Source organism: Coregonus clupeaformis, chromosome 27 (genome assembly GCF_020615455.1).
Source record: "Coregonus clupeaformis isolate EN_2021a chromosome 27, ASM2061545v1, whole genome shotgun sequence".
In the NCBI taxonomy this organism is placed as follows: domain Eukaryota; kingdom Metazoa; phylum Chordata; class Actinopteri; order Salmoniformes; family Salmonidae; genus Coregonus; species Coregonus clupeaformis.
In genome coordinates this window covers 33,291,275-33,312,502 of record NC_059218.1, presented here as the reverse complement: position 1 = coordinate 33,312,502, position 21,228 = coordinate 33,291,275, and the positions used below count along the sequence as shown (strand labels likewise).

The following is a 21,228-nucleotide window of genomic DNA, read 5'->3' as shown; positions in this document are numbered from 1 at the left end:
GTTTATAATCTAATCCATTATAGTAGTAGCAAGCTATCAAAGTTGACTTCCGGTCCTCCTCAACTTGGCGCTCTCCTTCTCAAACTGAACAGAACATAGGCTATAGGCTAGTCCCCCGGCAAGATAGTGCATTTTTTGGACTAGGCCTAATAAATAAAAACATTAGGAAGAAGCCTTTGACTCTCCTTCTGAACTTCCACCTTAGGCCTACACAGCACAACCATTGGTTAGGCAGCACACATAAACGTTTTTGATCAGCAAGAGCAGAGCAGGCCGGGTCTCAGGGTTGGAATATCCATTGTAGCGTGTAATGCAGCCTAGTTTTATTTACACCATCCCAGCAGCTATCTTAACCCTCCCGTTGTCCTAGGGTCAAAATGACCCGCCACTGTGTTGAACCAACTTACTTTAATTTTTATATTTTTTGTATCATTTGTGAGAAGGAGGCAGTGATACTTTCTTTAAAGTCTTTGATATAGCCCCAGCTGAGAATCAGAGATGAGGGGTGGCATCGGGCACACATCGATATACAGTGAGGGAAAAAAGTATTTGATCCCCTGCTGATTTTGTACATTTGCCCACTGACAAAGACATGATCAGTCTATAATTTTAACGGTAGGTTTATTTGAACAGTGAGAGACAGAATAACAACAACAAAATCCAGAAAAACGCATGTCAAAAATGTTATGAATTGATTTGCATTTTAATGAGGGAAATAAGTATTTGACCCCTCTGCAAAACATGACTTAGTACTTGGTGTCAAAACCCTTGTTGGCAATCACAGAGGTCAGACGTTTCTTGTAGTTGGCCACCAGGTTTGCACACATCTCAGGAGTGATTTTGTCCCACTCCTCTTTGCAGATCTTCTCCAAGTCATTAAGGTTTCGAGCCTGGCGTTTGGCAACTCGAACCTTCAGCTCCCTCCACAGATTTTCTATGGGATTAAGGTCTGGAGACTGGCTAGGCCACTCCAGGACCTTAATGTGCTGCTTCTTGAGCCACTCCTTTGTTGCCTTGGCCGTGTGTTTTGGGTCATTGTCATGCTGGAATACCCATCCACGACCCATTTTCAATGCCCTGGCTGAGGGAAGGAGGTTCTCACCCAAGATTTGACGGTACATGGCCCCGTCCATCATCCCTTTGATGCGGTGAAGTTGTCCTGTCCCCTTAGCAGAAAAACACCCCCAAAGCATAATGTTTCCACCTCCATGTTTGACGGTGGGGATGGTGTTCTTGGGGTTATAGGCAGCATTCCTCCTCCTCCAAACACGGCGAGTTGAGTTGATGCCAAAGAGCTCCATTTTGGTCTCATCTGACCACAGCACTTTCACCCAGTTCTCCTCTGAATCATTCAGATGTTCATTGGCAAACTTCAGACGGGCCTGTATATGTGCTTTCTTGAGCAGGGGGACCTTGCGGGCACTGCAGGATTTCAGTCCTTCACGGCATAGTGTGTTACCAATTGTTTTCTTGGTGACTATTGTCCCAGCTGCCTTGAGATCATTGACAAGATCCTCCCGTGAAGTTCTGGGCTGCTTCCTCACCATTCTCATGATCATTGCAACTCCACGAGGTGAGATCTTGCATGGAGCCCCAGGCCGAGGGAGATTGACAGTTTTTTTGTGTTTCTTCCATTTGTGAATAATCGCAACAGCTGTTGTCACCTTCTCACCAAGCTGCTTGGCGATGGTCTTGTAGCCCATTCCAGCCTTGTGTAGGTCTACAATCTTGTCCCTGACATCCTTGGAGAGCTCTTTGGTCTTGGCCATGGTGGAGAGTTTGGAATCTTATTGATTGATTGCTGCTGTGGACAGGTGTCTTTTATATAGGTAACAAGCTGAGATGACATTTTACATTTATATTTACGTCATTTAGCAGACGCTCTTATCCAGAGCGACTTACAAGTTGGTGCATTCACCCTATAGCCAGTGGGATAACCACTTTACAATTATTATTATTTTATTTTTTATATTTTTTTTAGGGGGGGTAGAAGGATTACTTTATCCTATCCCAGGTATTCCTTAAAGAGGTGGGGTTTCAAATGTCTCCGGAAGGTGGTGAGTGACTCCGCTGTCCTGGCGTCGTGAGGGAGCTTGTTCCACCATTGGGGTGCCAGAGCAGCGAACAGTTTTGACTGGGCTGAGCGGGAACCATGCTTCCGCAGAGGAAGGGAGCCAGCAGGCCAGAGGTGGATGAACGCAATGCCCTCGTTTGGGTGTAGGGACTGATCAGAGCCTGAAGGTACAGAGGTGCCGTTCCCCTCACAGCTCCATAGGCAAGCACCATGGTCTTGTAACAGATGCGAGCTTCAACTGGAAGCCAGTGGAGTGTGCGGAGGAGCGGGGTGACGTGAGAGAACTTGGGAAGGTTGAACACCAGACGGGCTGCGGCATTCTGGATGAGTTGTAGGGATTTAATGGCACAGGCAGGGAGCCCAGCCAACAGCGAGTTGCAGTAATCCAGACGGGAGATGACAAGTGCCTGGATTAGGACCTGTGCCGCTTCCTGTGTAAGGCAGGGTCGTACTCTCCGAATGTTGTAGAGCATGAACCTGCAGGATCGGGTCACCGCCTTGATGTTAGCGGAGAACGACAGGGTGTTGTCCAGGGTCACGCCAAGGCTCTTCGCACTCTGGGAGGAGGACACAACGGAGTTGTCAACCGTGATGGCGAGATCATGGAACGGGCAGTCCTTCCCGGGAGGAAGAGCAGCTCCGTCTTGCCAAGGTTCAGCTTGAGGTGGTGATCCGTCATCCATACTGATATGTCTGCCAGACATGCAGAGATGCGATTCGCCACCTGGTTATCAGAAGGGGGAAAGGAGAAGATTAGTTGTGTATCGTCAGCGTAGCAATGATAGGAGAGGCCATGTGAGGATATGACAGAGCCAAGTGACTTGGTGTATAGGGAGAATAGGAGAGGGCCTAGAACTGAGCCCTGGGGACACCAGTGGTGAGAGCACGTGGTGCGGAGACAGCTTCTCGCCACGCCACTTGGTAGGAGCGACCGGTCAGGTAGGACGCAATCCAGGAGTGAGCCGCGCCGGAGATGCCCAGCTCGGAGAGGGTGGACAGGAGGATCTGATGGTTCACAGTATCAAAGGCAGCAGACAGGTCTAGAAGGACAAGAGCAGAGGAGAGAGAGTTAGCTTTAGCAGTGCGGAGAGCCTCCGTGACACAGAGAAGAGCAGTCTCAGTTGAATGACCAGTCCTGAAACCTGACTGGTTTGGATCAAGAATGTCATTCTGAGAGAGATAGCAAGAGAGTTGGCTAAAGACGGCACGCTCAATAGTTTTGGAAAGAAAAGAAAAGAAGGGATACTGGTCTGTAGTTGTTGACATCAGTGGGATCGAGTGTTGGTTTTTGAGAAGGGGTGCAACTCTTGCTCTCTTGAAGACGGAAGGGACATAGCCAGCGGTCAAGGATGAGTTGATCAGCGAGGTGAGGTAGGGGAGAAGGTCACCGGAGATGGTCTGGAGAAGAGAGGAGGGGATGGGGTCAAGCGGGCAGGTTGTTGGGCGGCCTGCAGTCACAAGTCGCAAGATTTTATCTGGAGAGAGAGGGGAGAAAGAAGTCAAAGCATAGGGTAGGGCAGTGTGAGCAGGACCAGCAGTGTCATTAGACTTAACAAACGAAGATCGGATGTCGTCAACCTTCTTTTCAAAGCGGTTGACGAAGTCATCCACAGAGAGAGAGGGGGGATTCAGCAGGGAGGAGAATGTGGCAAAGAGCTTCCTAGGGTTAGAGGCAGATGCTTGGAATTTAGAGTGGTAGAAAGTGGCCTTAGCAGCAGAAACAAATGAAGAAAATGTAGAGAGGAGGGAGTGAAAAGATGCGAGGTCGGCAGGGAGTTTAGTTTTCTTCCATTTCCGCTCCGCTGCCCAGAGCTCTGTTCTGTGAGCTCGCAATGAGTCATCAAGCCACGGAGCTGGAGGGGAGGACCGAGCCGGCCGGGAGGATAGGGGACACAGAGAGTCAAAGGATGCAGAAAGGGAGGAGAGGAGGGTTGAGGAGGCAGAATCAGGAGATTGGAGGGAGAAGGATTGAGCAGAGGGAAGAGATGATAGGATGGAAGAGGAGAGAGTAGTGGGAGAGAGAGAGCGAAGGTTGCGGCGGCGCATTACCATCTGTGTAGGGGCAGAGTGAGTAGTGTTGGAGGAGAGCGAGAGAGAAAAGGATACAAAGTAGTGGTCGGAGACATGGAGGGGAGTTGCAGTGAGATTAGTAGAAGAGCAGCATCTAGTAAAGATGAGGTCAAGCGTATTGCCTGCCTTGTGAGTAGGGGGGACGGTGAGAGGGTGAGGTCAAAAGAGGAGAGGAGTGGAAAGAAGGAGGCAGAGAGAAATGAGTCAAATGTAGACGTAGGGAGGTTGAAATCCCCCAAAACTGTGAGGGGTGAGCCATCCTCAGGAAAGGAACTTATCAAGGCGTCAAGCTCATTGATGAACTCTCCAAGGGAACCTGGAGGGCGATAGATGACAAGGATATTAAGCTTAAATGGGCTAGTGACTGTGACAGCATGGAATTCAAATGAGGAGATAGACAGATGGGTTAGGGGAAAAATTGAGAATGTCCACTTGGGAGAGATGAGGATTCCTGTGCCACCACCCCTCTGACCAGATGCTCTCGGGGTATGCGAGAACACATGGTCAGACGACGAGATTAGGAGCACTCCCTTTAAGAGTGTGCTCCTAATCTCAGCTCGTTACCTGTATAAAAGACACCTGGGAGCCAGAAATCTTTCTGATTGAGAGGGGGTCAAATACTTTTTCACTCATTAAAATGCAAATCCATTTATAACATTTTTGACATGTGTTTTTCTGGATTTTTGTTGTTGTTATTCTGTCTCTCACTGTTCAAATAAACCTACCATTAAAAGTATAGACTGATCATTTCTTTGTCAGTGGGCAAACGCACAAAATCAGCAGGCGATCAAATACTTTTTTACCTCACTGTATAGCCTAATAAGCAACTAATTCTAAAACACTGAGAAACATAGAATTGTCATCAATTACAAATTACATGACCCTCCCCTGGACTAGATTAAAAAATATACTATACCCTGCACTTAACTGAAATTGGAAAACGCATGGCCCTCCCCCATTTTCCTCCAGGTACCCATTATGTAAATTTCCATCCACCCCTAAATCCAATGACAGGGTGAAATGTTTGGTTGATTTTATGTTGAATTCACATTAGTTGACAACTCAACCAAATGTAAATCAAAACTAGAAGTTGAACTGACGTCTGTACACACTGGGGTATATCCAATGCATGACAGTCTGATGTGTAGGCTACAGCCCTTTAATAAACTCCATCCAGTCTGCATGTTGTAATTATTATGTCATCATTTCTGGAGAATTGCAGACCCCTGTTCAGTGTTATAGGCCTATACAGTGCATTCGGAAAGTATTCAGACCCCTTGACTTTTTCCACATTTTGTTATGTTACAGCCTTACTCTAAAATGTATTAAATTATATTTTTTCCTCATCAATCTACACACAATACACCATAATAACAAAGCGAAAACAGATTTTTTAAAATGTCGCACATATATTAATAATAAAAACAGAAATACCTTATTTACATAAGTATTCAGACCTTTTGCTATGAGAATCGACATTGAGAATCGACATCTCTGCAGCACTCCACCAATAAGGCCTTTATGGTAGAGTGGCCAGACGGAAGCCACTCCTCAGTAAAAGGCCCATGACAGCCCGCTTGGAGTTTTCCAAAAGGCACCTAAAGGACTCTCAGACCATGAGAAACAAGATTCTCTAGTCTGATGAAACCAAGATTTAACTCTTTGGCGTGAATGCCAAGCATCACGTCTGGAGGAAACCTGGCACCATCCCTATCAGGATCGAGGGAAAGATGAACTGAGCAAAGTACAGAGGTCCTTGATGAAAACCTGCTCCAGAGCGCTCAGGACCTCAGACTGGGGAGAAGGTTCACCTTCCAACAGGACAACGCAGGAGTGGCTTCGGGACAAGTCTCAATGTCCTTGAATGGCCCAGCCAGAGCCAGACTTGAACCCGATCGAACATATCTGGAGAGACCTGAAAATAGCTGTGCAGCGACGCTACCCTTCCAACCTGACAGAGCTTGAGAGGATCTGCAGAGAAGAATGGGAGAAACTCCCCAAATACAGGTGTGCCAAGCTTGTAGCGTCATACCCAAGAAGAATCGAGGCTGTAATTGCTGACAAAGTTGCTTAAACAAAGTACTGAGTAAACTGTCTGAGTACTTATGTAAATTGTATTTTTAAAAGATTTGCTAAAATTTCTAAAAACCTGTTTTTGCTTTGTCATTATGGGGTATTGTGTGTAGATTGATGAAGAAAAAAAATTGTTTAATCAATTTTAGAATAAGGCTGTAACGTAACAAAATGTGGAAAAAGTCAAGGGGTCTGAATACTTTCCGAATGTATTGTATGTCACTATGGCGTGGCCAATCCATAAAAATGTGAAGTAAAGGTGCATGATTCATAATCATTGACATTTGGTACTTGGGATAGTCCAAAATAGAAATATGGGGAATGGGAGACTGCAATGACGAATTATGTAAGAGTTATTACCATGTGATTTATCTATAATAATTTTGTCGGCTACAGGTACAATTAAATGCATATTGTTTTTAACTTGGTATATAACGGTGTGTTAGTATGTACCAAGTGACAGGGCCTAATACCGGATTTGGACTGTGCAACAACCTTGCCTATACCAGTATAGGACTGTAGGCCTACAGCTGAATGAGGTGAATCTGCTCTATGCTCACTCATTTTTCACCTGCCTGTAATCTTTTGTAATCGATCATTGTAATTTAATCAGTGTGAATCGCTTGCGTGAGTATTCTAGCCTAAATTATTTTAATGAGTAGTTCAGTAATTTTGGAAAATACAATGCAAGTTCGGTCAGAGAGAACTATAGCGTATTGCACACCCGGTATTTAAACTGCTGATAAGAAAGAAAGACCGAATAACCGCATCTAAATTCGTACCGGTCTTATCTAGACGGGAATAGGACAATGGCGACGTTAACAAGCCAGGACTCAACCGCTCAAGCGCGGGTTTATTTCCAAACGCCTCCCGGTACCGAGGATTCAGAAGTCGTCCAGAAGCAAGGGCGGGTAACCGTGAAATACGATAGAAAAGAGCTGAGGAAGCGACTCAATTTGGAGGAGTGGATAATTGAGCAGTTAACGGATTTATACGACTGTGAGGTAGGCAATGACACAATCTATTCTTTGTTTACAGTAGACTTTTCCCCCATTCGTTTTTTGTTTTTGTTTTACAATCTTCAACGATCTCTACCTTGATTGGGATCTATGTAGGCTATAGGATTGCAATAATATTAAAACCTAGGGGCTACAATAATATAACAAAATATGAGTGGGAATTACAGACACAATGTAGGGCGTGGCCACATCATTGTAATACTGTACTAAACAATAGAAGAAATGAGGTGTTTCCTCAAGTAGTGAGGGACAAAATGTGCTGTTTCAATAAAATGTGTGCATAATATATTGACAAGTAGGAGGATAGGCCGGTTGGCACTGAGCAATATGGCCACTGCACCTGCGAAGCAATTACAGTACAGCCTTCCTACTCTGTAGGATTAGCAGATGATGACCACTTCAAATGTTACATAATGGCAATGCCTGATTGTCTTTAACAAAGAAAATATAATTGACTATGGATAGATATCCCACCCCACCCTCTCTGCTTCTCCATGGAAATGGCACATACTGCACTACAGTGCACAGCATTACATGTTTGTGATGTATTCTGCATGAAGTGATCATCTTCATGAATGACCCCTGTAAGCAACATATTTTTACAGCACCTCTTAGACATGTCTAGAGTTCAGTGGTTCCCAACTCCGGTCCACAAGTACCCCTGAGGGCCTGATAATTAGTTGACAAGTTTAATCAGGTGTGCTTGTCTGGGGCTACAATAAAAATGTGTACTGTTGGGGATACTCGAGGACTGGAGCTGGGAACCACTGGTCTAGACCACTGAATTGATCAGGTGTTTTGACACACAATAACACATGAACTATTCACATAAAAGGGTTGCAGCAGCACCTATGCATCAGCTAAGTTGGGAACAATGTGGTTAACATTATAGGTTGAGAAGTAACATGCAGCACCGGCACATTACGCATTATTGGACTGTAATGACATTGACCATTACTTATGTCAAATGGTCCTCAAAGAGACCATCAGGACTAGTAAAATGCTAATTGGACTAATAATGACCTTGGCTGGAGCAGACGGTGACATATGGTGGGAGATATGAATGTGATTGATCAGCGTTTGATTTAGGCAACTCTGCTCTTCAGGGTTGTGCCAGGGTTGGATGAGATGCTGAGTGTTTTCTGATTGTTCTATGTTATGTGAGTGTGGGCTCTTGCAACTACTCCTTGACCTCCTGACTAGGTCCTTGGGCTGTAGATTATAGTCATTTAAACAGCAATACAATGTACTAACTGGATATTGTATTGTAATATTGTATTTCTATAGTGATGGCTACTTCTAGACAGTCATGTTTAAGGCCTCCTGTAGCTCAGTTGGTAGAGCATGGCGCTTGCAATGCCAGGGTTGTGGGTTCGATTCCCACGGGGGGGCAGTATGAAAAATGTATGCACTCACTAACTGTAATTCGCTCTGGATAAGAGCATCTGCTAAATGACTAAAATGTCATGTTCAATTGAGTAGACAGCGGTCAGGAAGTCAGAGTGTATTGTTATCAGTACACACCACATAGGGGGTTCAGCCCATCCTGTTATGTTGAAAAGCAAAGGGAGGAAGCCAGGGACCTATGGAGGATGTTCAGAGGTGAGACTGTTGTGCAAAAATATTTAGCCTGTCTGATCTATTCATTACAGTTTTTTCCTCCTCTCCTTGTTGTTTTCTGTTTCTATGTCTTTGTCTATCACTATCACTGTCTCTCTCTCTCCCTGGCTTTGCCTCTCTCAGGAGGAGGAGATTCCAGAGTTGGAGATTGACGTGGATGAGCTGTTGGATATGCTCACTGATGGAGACCGGGCCTCCAGGGTCAAGGTGACCACTAAACCCTATTCGATGTTGACTACAAATCCATTATTGTTCATTTGTATCAAGGGTCGATCTCAAAATGTTATTGCAAATCTCCCATTGATATCATTACATGCATTTACAACAGTTACCCATGTGGATTTCAAGTTAGGATTCGGCTCTTCTAATAGAGTTAATTTCCTCTTTCACTTCCTATTGTTTTGCAGGGTTTGCTGGTTGACTGTTACAAACCTACAGATGTAAGTTCAAAATTAGAATCAGATTATTCTCTGCTACTGTTAAGCTTTAAACCCAGCATTAGAGTGACTGATCAACTGAAAATAACTCTCTGGAACCAACTTCCCATCCATTGTTTTGACCAAGTTTCTCAAATAAATGAGTAATACAGTAACATGTATGATAACAGTTGTTCAGTCTCACACCACCCTCCATTGTTCATTTACTGCAGGACTTTGTCACGGCTCTCCTGGAGAAGGTTAAAGGTCTGCAGAAACTCAGCACTCTGCCCAAAAAGAATGAAAAATCTCCTCCTTAGCCTCAGAACGACCCCAACCGATTACAACTCAGTTCTACACAGGGACACCCAGCTAGAATCCCTCAGCATCTAGAACCCTTCAGTCAGCAGGATTGATAGAGGGAAGAAGATCGACCAATCAAATCTCTGCAGCAGGGATTACTATGTCTCTGTCTTTGTGTAAACAACTTCTTGTCAATTTATAATCATGTTATACATATACAGTAGTAAGTGATGAGTGTTATATCATAATAATATAGTACATAATATTGATAAACTGATTTGTTGACACGGAGGAAGAATATAACAACATTTAACTTGAGCTATACGTCACCAGCAAAGCATGACAAGTACATAAACCTCATGACAGCTCATAGTGAGTCATGACAGAGGCAACATTATGCAGTCTAACAAATGTAACTCTTTGGTTAGTTGATTAGTTAACTTACATTACTGTATGTATAATGACAGCTAGAAATAGTGAACTGTCATTGGTTGGTAATAGCTGGAGCCATGTCATTTTTACGATGCCATTTTAACCAGGATTTATAGAGAAGCAAAGTGTTACTGAGAATGGTTTATGTAGGAAACGGTAGTTAAGTCTGTGTAATGATTTCAAGCCGAGCACTGTCATCATCTGTCAAATATTTTTTTGGGAAAGGGAAGCATGAAGTGCTTTTTAACATTTCACACTAGACTACTGGGAGTGAACATTATGCTTTTCTTTGTTATACCTTTGACATGAGCAAGTGTGGACAGTTGTCAAAGACAAACACCAGCATGCCACACATAAGGTACTGTAATAACATCAGTAGCCTACACATTTTCATTGCGCAAAAATTGTTATATAATTTTGGGAGTAATGCATGACTTACTCCATAAAACACAGGAAAACATTAGCAGATTAGGGTTAGGGTCCATTTAAATCCATTACATGAACTGTCACTACAGTAAACGCTTTTGAGCCCTACTATAACATATGGTTAAACTGTTTTCCTCTACACATCCTCCACCCTGGTGCCTGAGAGTTAGGGGGTGGGTCTGTTTCTCTCAGACCTGCCTGACCCAAGTAGATAGAAAGGCCTTTGCTTTATATAGCTTTTTATTTGTTTCTCAAACCAAATAAACCTTGTCATTAACCATACAGTAAGCACTGCGAAAAGGACATGGAAGGCCTTAGAAGACAATGGCAATGATTGTATTGACTATTGTGGATTAAGCAATGTCTTTGAAAAGTATGACAATTGGTCCTGCATTTCGCTGCACCCGCTATAACATCTGTTAAACTGTGTACGCGACCAATAAACGTTGATTTTGGAGTGTAGAAATGTACTATACTGTATGCTGGTATCCACTGTACCAAGAAGTTTCCTTGATATGTAAATTGACCGTGTATACCATACCACTATCATGACTGGGTGGATACCTTATTACTATAATTCCTTCATCTTTTGTACCTCATTGAGATGTTATTTTGGGCAGGCTTTTAACTACCAGATTCACAGTGTATCCCCTAGAACCTGCATCACGTTGAAGACTGAATCAAATCATAAACTGAGTGCTGGAGGTAGGCGACTGCATAATCTGTGGTGTGTGTGTTCAAGATGTGATTGCAAAACTGTAGTGACGTAATGTAGCAATACTTAACGGTGCTGTTTAACAATTTGTTACATTTTTATTAAAATTCAATAAGTGTTTTACCTACTCTGACTTGCGTGCACTTTAGATGTTACTGTAATGTACTGTAGCTAAATATCTTCCAGGACAGAAATACTAGCAGTCACACTTTGAAAATCCAAATCTTTAATGAATTTAAACATACTGAAACATGAACATTGGTCAAGTCTTGTACACCAATTAAGTGAAATGGGAATTCCAAAACTAAAATTAATTAATTGACACATAATCCATTCAATAGAGCCCAAAAACCTATTGAACAGTGCACCATCGCTTATCTTGTGCTACCATATAGCATGTGTGTTGTTCGACTAGTTCCCTCAGCATGATACTTACCCTGTAAGTTACACTTATCAGGCTGGTAAATTACTCAAAAATGTGAATGACGATTCATTTAAGTCAAGAGCTAGTTGGTCTCACATTCTGAAAAACGTAACACTGGAATGATGGAAGGGGCAACTTTGAATGCGGAACTAAAAATTATTATTTGTTTGCAAAAACGTATAATTTTTAAGGCATTGGAGTTCAAATTCACCAGGGAGTACCACAGTTACATATGATGTTAGCTATAGTTGAATAGTATCTATATTATGCAGGATCTTCAACAGCTTTTAGCACCATACAGTATTTCAGTGCAATGACTAATGGTAAAGAGAAACGGTCACCCTGTGCGTTGGTCTTGGGTAAGTAGGAGTTATGGTAGGGCACAGTGACTTAAAAACAGCACTAACAGGCAGCTTTTTTGTTTTAAGTTAATGTTCACTATAAGTCAGACCTCCTCTCGATGCCGAGTAGTTCCACTTCAAAAATGAGAGTGGCACCACCTGTTGGAGAGACAGGGTAGTTACAAACTAACATGGTGGAAAGATATTCACAATAAAGACATGGTTACCCCAGAGACTGACTTGTGGAGCAAGCCAGTGGGAGATCTAGAGAAATATCCGAAATACCTGGAATCTTAGGAGGTGCTCCTCTGTCTCCGTATCCTACAAAAGAAGGAATGTGAATGGTGAGGTCAGAACAGTGGGAGTGGTTAGGAAAATGGACTACAAGGCATGACTTTTATCTTGCGTAATAATGGATTGGGTTTATATAAATCTAAGTGGGTAATGCATGCAATATAATGAAAAATGACCTAGATTCAGTCAGCAGTAATGTGGTGAAGCCAGTGAAATATAAGTGGTCATTGGGACAGTGAAATGTGAAATATCAGTGGACAAACTCACCAAGCTCTGAGGGGATGACCAGTTTCCTCTTCTCTCCCTCACACATTCTAAAGAGAGAAAGTAGGATTGATGGATTAAGAACCTTGCATGCAGAGGTCAGAAATCTATATGTTTTTACACCTTATATCCAAAAGAACATCACTCTATAGTTTTTACACTGTCTGCAAATGGAAGTCCTCACAAGTCATCCAGTGCATGAGGACACTAGTAGTCAATAGGGGAACAAGTAAAGAACAGGCACCAACCCGAGCAGGCCCTGGTCCCAGCCTTTGATGACTTGTCCGGTTCCCAGAGTAAAGGTGAATGGCTGGTTCCTTGGAATGCTGCTGTCAAACTCTGTTCCATCCTCAAGCTTTCCCTGCAGACAACCACAGATATTGACTAAACACACATGTTGTCCACCCAATCAAAGGATCAGAGAATTAATCTAGTACTGAAAGCATAAGCTACAGCTAGCTAGCACTTCAGTGCATAAAATGAGGTGAGTAGTTGACTCCAAAAGAGAGAAAGACAATAGTTGAACAGGTAGCCTAGTGGTTAAGAGCGTTGGGCCAGTAACAAAAAGGTCACTGGTTAAAATCCTCAAGTCTGTTAGGTAAAAATCTGTCGTTGTGCCCTTGAGCAAGTCATTTTCTTTTACTTTCAGTTTCACTTACTTAGCTAGCAAAGGCAGCTAGCTAGCTTATCCTACTCAACCCTGCTCAAACAGAGGGATGCTATGTTAGCTAGCTGGCTATGACTATCCAGCACAACACTGGAACTCTTCCAAGTCAAGGTAAGCTTTTGGTTTTACTAATTTATTGCCACCGGGGCCCGCCGGTGTAAGTGCTAAACTGCTTCCTGACTGTACACTAACGTTACTGCATGATTGTAGCGGGTTTACTAACGCCTTAGTTCTATTAGCTATGTTGACTATGACGTTACTTTAGCTAATATGTTGACAACAATGTATGCTGTGTGTATCGGTTATGATATGGTTTGCCTTGGAAAGGTTTTTCTTCTGGTCATATACGTCTGATGTATTGTGCATTGAAGTCCACAAGCAAAGGTAAAAGGTGAGAGGAGGACAGCGCTTAGATGCGAGAAGGAATACAACGTGGCTTTTATGAAAGTGAACTGCGCGATCAGGGCTGTATTCATTCCGCCAATTCATAAATGTAACAAAACGGGGATAAACGTACCTGAATTTGTCCAATAGAAACTCTTGTTTGCAACTGTTGGACTAATGATTACACCGTATATCAGCTAGATGCAGGCAAGAGTGTGCAAGGCGGTATTGAATGTGTCACTGTCTGTCCATGTGTTTGCCTGTCACCTCGAATGTTTCTCTCGACCTGTGTGCACCTACGTTGTAAACTTGCATTCATAGGCTAGGTTGTAGCAACTTCATGATGAGTATTGGGTAAATTAGAGTATCATGTCGTAGCCTAAACCTAACGCTGTTAAATTGAACTGGGTGAATTGAATATGAATGACAGTCATCCAGTATGCTGTAATAGAATTAAGGCCATGCTCATGAAAAAAAAAGAAGTGTCCTCCCTCATCTTAAACGGCACTGACCGCCACTGCACACAGTAAGTGTATATTTTGCATTTGTACAATTACTTTGATGTGATGTGATATGAAAGTAGAGGGCTTTATGTTTCTCTAACCGTACCGCAATTGATAATCGATTCACGTTTAAATTAAGTATTTGGCTGTTTTGGCTGCCAGAGCCAGCCCCACATATAATGGGGTGTTAGACGTCAAAGGAGTAGGCTAGTAAGGCTAGCGTATACTCCTTAACAGTACATCTTGGCCTAAAATTGAAATATATACTGCTTTAGGACATGTTTTTCATTCAGTGTCCAAATGGAGAAGCATCTCCATCTTTACTCACGGTGTAGTGCATGTTCAGCACATCCCCTTTACGGGACTTGATGGAGCAGTTGTCAACTCTTTTCTTGATGCCAATTTGGAGTTTCTTTTTGTCGCTCCCGCGAACTGCCGGGGCCAGGGACACCAGAGTGACCACAAACAGCAGACACAGCCTCATATCTGGAGTACACATGAGAGTTAATGAATGACAGAGTAAACGCAAATCTCACAGGCTTCCATCTGGCTACCTAACGTAGTTTATAATCTTGCTACACGTCATCATCAATGGGCGCATGATAGAAAAAATAAAATGGAAGCTGTGTAGCTTAGCTCACTACATCTATAAACTATTTGTGATTCAATCATAAATGGGAGCATATGCCTACATATAACTCCAACAGGTACTATATGTGTGCAAGTTTCATTGTCATAATCAAAACATAAACATATGTTTAATACAGTTATATGGCTAACGTTACACATAACTAAATGCCTCGAGCCTGACGATTGGGGCAAACAAGCTAGCTAGCTAACGTTAGCTAGCTAGTATCTGTTATGCCAGTATGTTATCCGTTATGCCAATTGCTTTAGCTAGGTTCCTCAATAAATGTATTTAGCCTTCATGCGTTTCAGAAAGCTAGTCACTAATCATTTCTCAAGAAGCTTACCAGCGTTTTAATTTAATAAAACACAGAAGATGGTCAGTGTGTGCTTCCAAATTTTCCGAAGCAGAGCGATTGAATGAATGTCCCCGATATGTCTACGCAATGATTTTCTGTCCTGCTATTGGTCCATTCTCAGAGCTGGCAGAGAAAATAGCTCATCTTGAACCTTCCGGCAGGTGGTGCCAAAGTAAGTGATGGCAACGAAGGCACTAAAGCAGACTGCTATGTTGTAGCTACAGTATATTAATAACAATAAACAGGAGCACAATCTTTTGAATTATCATTTGACACACACAATTATCACACACACACTCTCTTATGCATGCACACCAGAGGAGGCTGGTGGGAGGAGCTATAGGAGGACGGGCTCATTGTAATGCTGGAATGGAATAAATGGAACTGTATCAAACATATAGAAACCACGTTTGACGCTGTTCCATTCCAGCCATTACAATGAGTTCGTCCTCCTATACCTTCTCCCACCACCCTCTTGTGCACACACTCATTCACATGCGGGCACACACACACACAAACACAAAATGCAGCTATGCAGGAATGTGATTACCTGTGTATGATCTGTAGCAGCATATTGATTGAAAGTCCTCCTGGACACTTTTAGCCTCCTTTCAGATGAGAGCCGTCTGTTGTAAAGTAGTTTACAAAAGTTCAATCAGGGAGGCTGGTCTGAATGCCAATTTAACATAATACAGTAAGCATAACATAATTGACTTTTGTTTCCTATTCTAGGGGCATAGTGGGAATGAATACACACGTATCATCAGCATAGCCTCTTGTTTCTTCTCAGCTTTCCTATTAGCGGAATGTCAATCACCTATTTACCTTATAGCCTATTAGCACAGCGCAATAATGCACATTCCTCAAGCTTGCCGTTTAACCTACACTCTTAGAAAAAAAGGTGCTTTCTAGAACCTTAAAGGGTTCTTCAGCTGTCCCCATTGGATAACCATTTGAAGAACCCTTTTGGGTTCTATGTAGAACCGTTCCCACAGAGGGTTCTACCTGGAACCCAAAATGGTTATCCTATGGGGACAGCCTTAGAACCCTTTTTTCTAAGTTGTCTTCGACAACTACCCACCAGCCTGTACTCGATTGAACCGTAATTACTGCATTATTTTCCAACAAGGTTTTCCATTAGGGTTCATATGACAGTTTGTGTGTGTGAGAGAAACAGAGCGCGAAAGAGGCGAAACCATTATAAAGGTTATCGTTGCCATGCATACCAAATATTTACAGCCTTCCTCATTCTCTCTCTACATTCGGACTCCATTCCTACGCGTTACCAATTTACTGTCTTTGTTGGTCTCCCCTCTCGCTTCTCAATGTTTCTTTATGTCTATCATTACTTATTATTAGATACACAAATTAGACCTAAAATAACTCTGAAAAATAAATGACTGATAACATGTATTTTATATGCATGTCCACCACTGCCATTCGTAATGTGCAGCGAACTGCTTTCATTTAGAAATTACCGTTTGTGGGTAGCCTGACATATACTTTAAAAACTAAAACAAGCCCTTTCCACCACCAAAATAAATTCAGTGCTGCTCAACCCTATGTCAGAATCTTAAGATCTTTGTTTTGACAGCTCGGATACTTGCATTATTCATATAGTTGGTGTGTTTGTGGCTTCTGTTTTTGCATGAGCGCAGAGAGCTGACATTAGAGATGAGTAATTAATAGACTTGGCTTCAGGCTTCCCCGGGGGAATCCACAGAGTAACGTCTTCATTTCTAAATCAGAGGGATGAAAGAGACCATTTCCAGGAAACAAGCACACCTCCGTTGTAAACACAGACTTATTGAACTATGTTTAATGCTGGCACACAGATCATTGTATGGCACAGTGGCAAGACAAATCCCATCAAAACAGGTCACGCAATAGGAAAGCTGCAAGTATCCCACAGACCTTGAGGCATTATATTATATCAGTATATATAGCTTTATAAAATGTAGTTCAAACATAGGAAATATATTATTTTAAGAACGAGTCATTAAATTCAGAGATGGGATTGACTCAGTATTCAATGGTAGCAAGACATGAGCCAGTAATCTCTAATATCTATCAGCCTGTTGGGGTATTTATCAAATTTCTTCTTAAATAAAAACAAGCAGGGAATTTATGATGGTAGTTAAGCTTTATTAATAACTTCCCTGGTGACTAATTACGAGTCTGGGATTCAAGGGCTGTTTGAAAGCCTGAAATAGAGCAGAGAAACAACATCTCCATATCTGTGGGTGATATTGTTAATTAAGAGTCATGCATTTGTTTAAAAAACATTTTTTTAGGCAATTGCACAAAGTGGAATATTTACAATGCCAAAGTCACATAGGCATACGTTTACAAAGTCTGACAGAAGTCCTATATCTCTATATTCTAACATATCCCATGGCAAAGTTCTGTGTATCAAAGCCATGCTCCAATCTGACCAATTTTGTCTGATTAACACTCCCAACACTCCCACTCCTCTCATTAGACCACAAACATGATCGTACTATTGGACAAATCTCAGCTCTCTGCACCAAGGCACCATTTTTCTTCTCTAAAGAAGCCTGGGCTTCATTTAATTAACAACAAGACTTAACACTGAGGTATTAGGCTACTGGATTGATATTAAAATCATGAAGAATACTGATGCCAGTTAGGTACTTGACCTCATTCTGTGGGAACTTCAGTGTCTTCCTCCTCCTACAGTGTTCTGTCATGCTGGGAGCATACACTAGCCCAGGGTGAACCCCCTCGTCACAGCAAGCTCACCAAACATCACAAATTAAAGGGGATTATGACAGAGCAAAAAACTGAGGGGAGAGGACCAGCTATCATTAGCTTTGTTACTGGGAGAGAGCCTGAGCCACACCTGTATAAACTAATTATGTTGCTGAAATGTCCTGCAAAAGTGGCTGCACTGTTTACTTGTGGGAGGAGGGCAAAGTGAGCGTAGCTGATGGAGAGGAGCCAGAGATGAGCGATGTCAGATACATTAGGACTGAATGGGAGGAGGGCAGGGACACTGTATCAAACATTTATGGCAGACTGCCACACAGGTATATTTCTAATAGCAAGGAAGCACACTCATGATGAGGTATGATTATCTCGGGGGTTAACTCCCTCCTTAAAAAAATATAACATTTGAAACATAGCCATTTAAAACATGCACTTTACAACCCATCTACATCTCAGTGAGCAATAAGGGCTCCCAGTCGCTTCTGTCTAGTCATTCAGCCTCCTACATTTCCTCTGCCCCCAGTCCTGGCTGCACATCAAACCATCACATGGCCATGTTCAGCATCCACAGGTAGACTACCCTGGCGCATTCGGAGCAATCAATCAACGCCTGGAAACACCCCCTCACTTCTCCTCTAAACGAGCATATGCCTGCTCTGAGGCCCATCATCCATCAGTGCAGTAATGCTATAGAATAGTACACTACTCAGTATCGAAACTGTGAGGCTGTGCAAACGCATGAATTGCAGGCTTTAGAAGAGATGACGTGTAACTGTTTGAGTAACTATTGACTTGGAATGTCAACATTATTAACAGTGCGGCATGAGAATGAATGGACACACACACGAGTTGTCCTCATATCTATCAATTGTATCCATTAGGGGATTACGCTATTGGCAACCAATCGATGTGCACCATCTGGTTTGGTAGTTTAGGGTCGTTCCTGTCCGTTTACATTAGAGTGGGCCTTATCAATCAACTGCCTTTTACACCCCTGCAACTCATTTTTCACGCTTTAGAATAGCGCAATTGAACAGAGCCGCACACCAAGTCTTAGATGCACCATTGCACACAAGCTCTATTATCAAAACATTAAAATGACAAAGAGCGAGGCAACTCTGTTATGCTCTTTTAATTTCTTTCAAAGTTCTGTCACATTGAAAAGAACATGAGGTTACACAGAATTAGTATTTGCATATTTTAAAACTGATATGAGACATGAGAAGGATGGAAGGATGAGATAAATGCCACAAATCCCCAGCAAGGTTCTAGAATACAAATTACATTACTATTCAACATATCGGTAGTAATGTTAACGCTTACAATACATCTACGTATAAAGCTCACTAACATTTCTTCCCCCTATGTATAAGTCTCCTATTTGCCTTAGATAACTGTGCGTACTGTACGCAAAAATTATATGTAGCTCGTAAGATAACAGGCTCAATTGTTGCATTCTTTAATTGTTTTATTACTGGGCTTAGGTCCTATGTTTCACATACAAGAGTTATGAGAGTAAGAAACATCTGATTACAAAGGCTTAATACAACTGTTTATGTTAAACAATTCTAAGACAGTAGCTCAAGAGATGATGTGTATTTCATAGATTACAGATGCTACTTACTCATGACAAGGCTATGAGTTTTTATGTAAAAAACAAAATCAATGACATTTCCCTTTGCACTGCAAATACTGCATTCAATTACAATGCCTAGTGTGCTCATGATCATCAACACACCCCAGATGTAAACCAGATGTAAACAGTCACAAAGTGGTTACCATGACAGCTGACAAATTGAGACTCTATAAACATTTAACATCACCCACTAGCACTCAGACATTGGCCAGCATATACTGCAAGGACACCATATACAGCAGTAACATTCAAATATAGCCTACCTAGGTTATTCGGGTCAAGTTCTATGGGGTCTAACAAGTCAAGTTTACAAATATATGGGGAAACTAAGCAAAACAACAAAAAGCTGGGGGCAAGAAAGATGCACAGTAAACATATGTATTCTACAAACTAAAGCCCCTTAGTAATCTATTACCACAGATTGACCACATTAAACTGACCCCTACAATCTGTAAATCTCACCAGTGTCCAGTCAGTCCCAATGAGTACCAGAATAACTAAAAATGCCCAGTTAAGTATGATTCATTTCTACTTTAAAAAGTCACAACAAGTTGCCAAAATATCAAGCATGTATCAGAATATCAAGTATATTCACATTCATGTACAAAGCAAGGCAGTTGGTCGAACAAATTATGGTATTTTAGGTTCTGTGTCCAAAAGAAGAGTTTTGGTCAATTGAGTCACTTGTGCTTCAAAAAGACATAGGCTATGCACTTTCAGATGCAAAGGAAATCTACAGTAAAAGCTCAATTCATTTTTTAAACGGGTTGGGAAAAATGAGTGAAAGTAATGCAGTGATGAGTGAACAGTGATGAGAGCAGATGCTTAGAACATCTTTACCCATTCAACATAGTGAGATGGAGGGAAGAGTGAGTGGGAGGACAATTAGGAAGCAAACACATTTTATGCTTGAACACCTATATTATTACATTGATGTTAACTTTCATTTTTCTATTTAAACATTTTATCAGATGATGAAAATCATGGAGGGTGATGCTTATACAGGGATGGCCTAAAGTGTACTGTGCAATTTAAAACATGATTAGCCAAGATTAAGAGTTTATATTACACTAAATACCAGAATGTCAACGGCTTATCAATTGCTTTCTACTTATTTATTGCATCATTCATCTTCATATTGGCATAGCCTCAGCAATTTAACTCTTCAGGAAAGCATTAGACAATGACGTATATTGATTAACATTAATATATTAATATGAAAACTTCTAGATTTAATTCCCTTCCAAGTCATGATTAATGGTTAATGATTGTTCTTTTCAGTTTCTAAAGTGACAGTGGATTACCATACATATCACAAGAGCAATCACCACAGGAAGCTCTCCAATAAACAAAAAAATAAACGTTAGTTCATTAATAGATTACAATCAATCATACTATATATTTTTTCCAGAATTTCAAAAATAGATCCATTTCCCTCCCCGCCTCCCTCTCAACAGTTGGAATTGTACTTTAGCGTGTGCGACTGAAGGGGCTAAGGTTGTGCTCATATTAATGGTTCCTACTGGTGCCCTGTCCTGTTCTACTCAGTGATCTCCAGGATAAGGTCGTCTCCCTCCAGGCTGCTGTCGGCGTTGACGTAGATCTTGACCACTGTGCCAGAGAGGGGAGAGTTGACCACCGTCTCCATCTTCATGGCGCTGAGCACACACAGAGGCTGGCCCTTCTCCACCGTCTGGCCCTGCTTCACCTTCACCTCCACCACCTTCCCCGGCATGGGAGCCCCCACCTGGCCACGCACATCCTTCAGCGCCTTGGGGTGGAAGTGCATCTCCTGGATGGGGGGGCGGGTCAGAGAGAGTACACTTGGTGAGTTTGCAGGAACACCAATGT

At 42.2% G+C, this 21,228-nt stretch overlaps 3 protein-coding genes across 3 annotated transcripts in view; 1 reads left to right on the top strand and 2 right to left on the bottom strand.

Moving 5' to 3' along the window:
* Nucleotides 1-6,531: 6,531 nt before the first annotated feature.
* On the top strand, nt 6,532-11,275 carry LOC121541830 (protein phosphatase 1 regulatory subunit 14B-like). Its single transcript, XM_041851145.2, has 4 exons — nt 6,532-7,221; nt 8,980-9,063; nt 9,264-9,296; nt 9,506-11,275. The coding sequence occupies exons 1-4, from the start codon at nt 7,027-7,029 to the stop codon at nt 9,590-9,592; spliced, it is 399 nt and encodes a 132-aa protein (XP_041707079.1). The 5' UTR covers nt 6,532-7,026; the 3' UTR covers nt 9,593-11,275.
* Nucleotides 11,276-11,351: 76 nt separating this feature from the next.
* On the bottom strand, nt 11,352-15,106 carry LOC121541207 (peptidyl-prolyl cis-trans isomerase FKBP2-like). Its single transcript, XM_041850180.1, has 6 exons — nt 15,000-15,106; nt 14,354-14,511; nt 12,720-12,832; nt 12,475-12,521; nt 12,199-12,234; nt 11,352-12,072 (listed from the first exon to the last, which is right to left on the bottom strand). The coding sequence occupies exons 2-6, from the start codon at nt 14,507-14,509 to the stop codon at nt 12,011-12,013; spliced, it is 414 nt and encodes a 137-aa protein (XP_041706114.1). The 5' UTR covers nt 14,510-14,511; nt 15,000-15,106; the 3' UTR covers nt 11,352-12,010.
* Nucleotides 15,107-18,857: 3,751 nt separating this feature from the next.
* LOC121541827 (pyruvate carboxylase, mitochondrial) overlaps nt 18,858-21,228 on the bottom strand; it is a 107,796-nt gene continuing 105,425 nt past the window's right edge. The window contains exon 21 of the mRNA XM_041851141.2: nt 18,858-21,169. Coding sequence (XP_041707075.2) covers nt 20,918-21,169 — 252 coding nt within the window. The 3' untranslated portion in view covers nt 18,858-20,917. The remainder of the gene's footprint in view (nt 21,170-21,228) is intronic.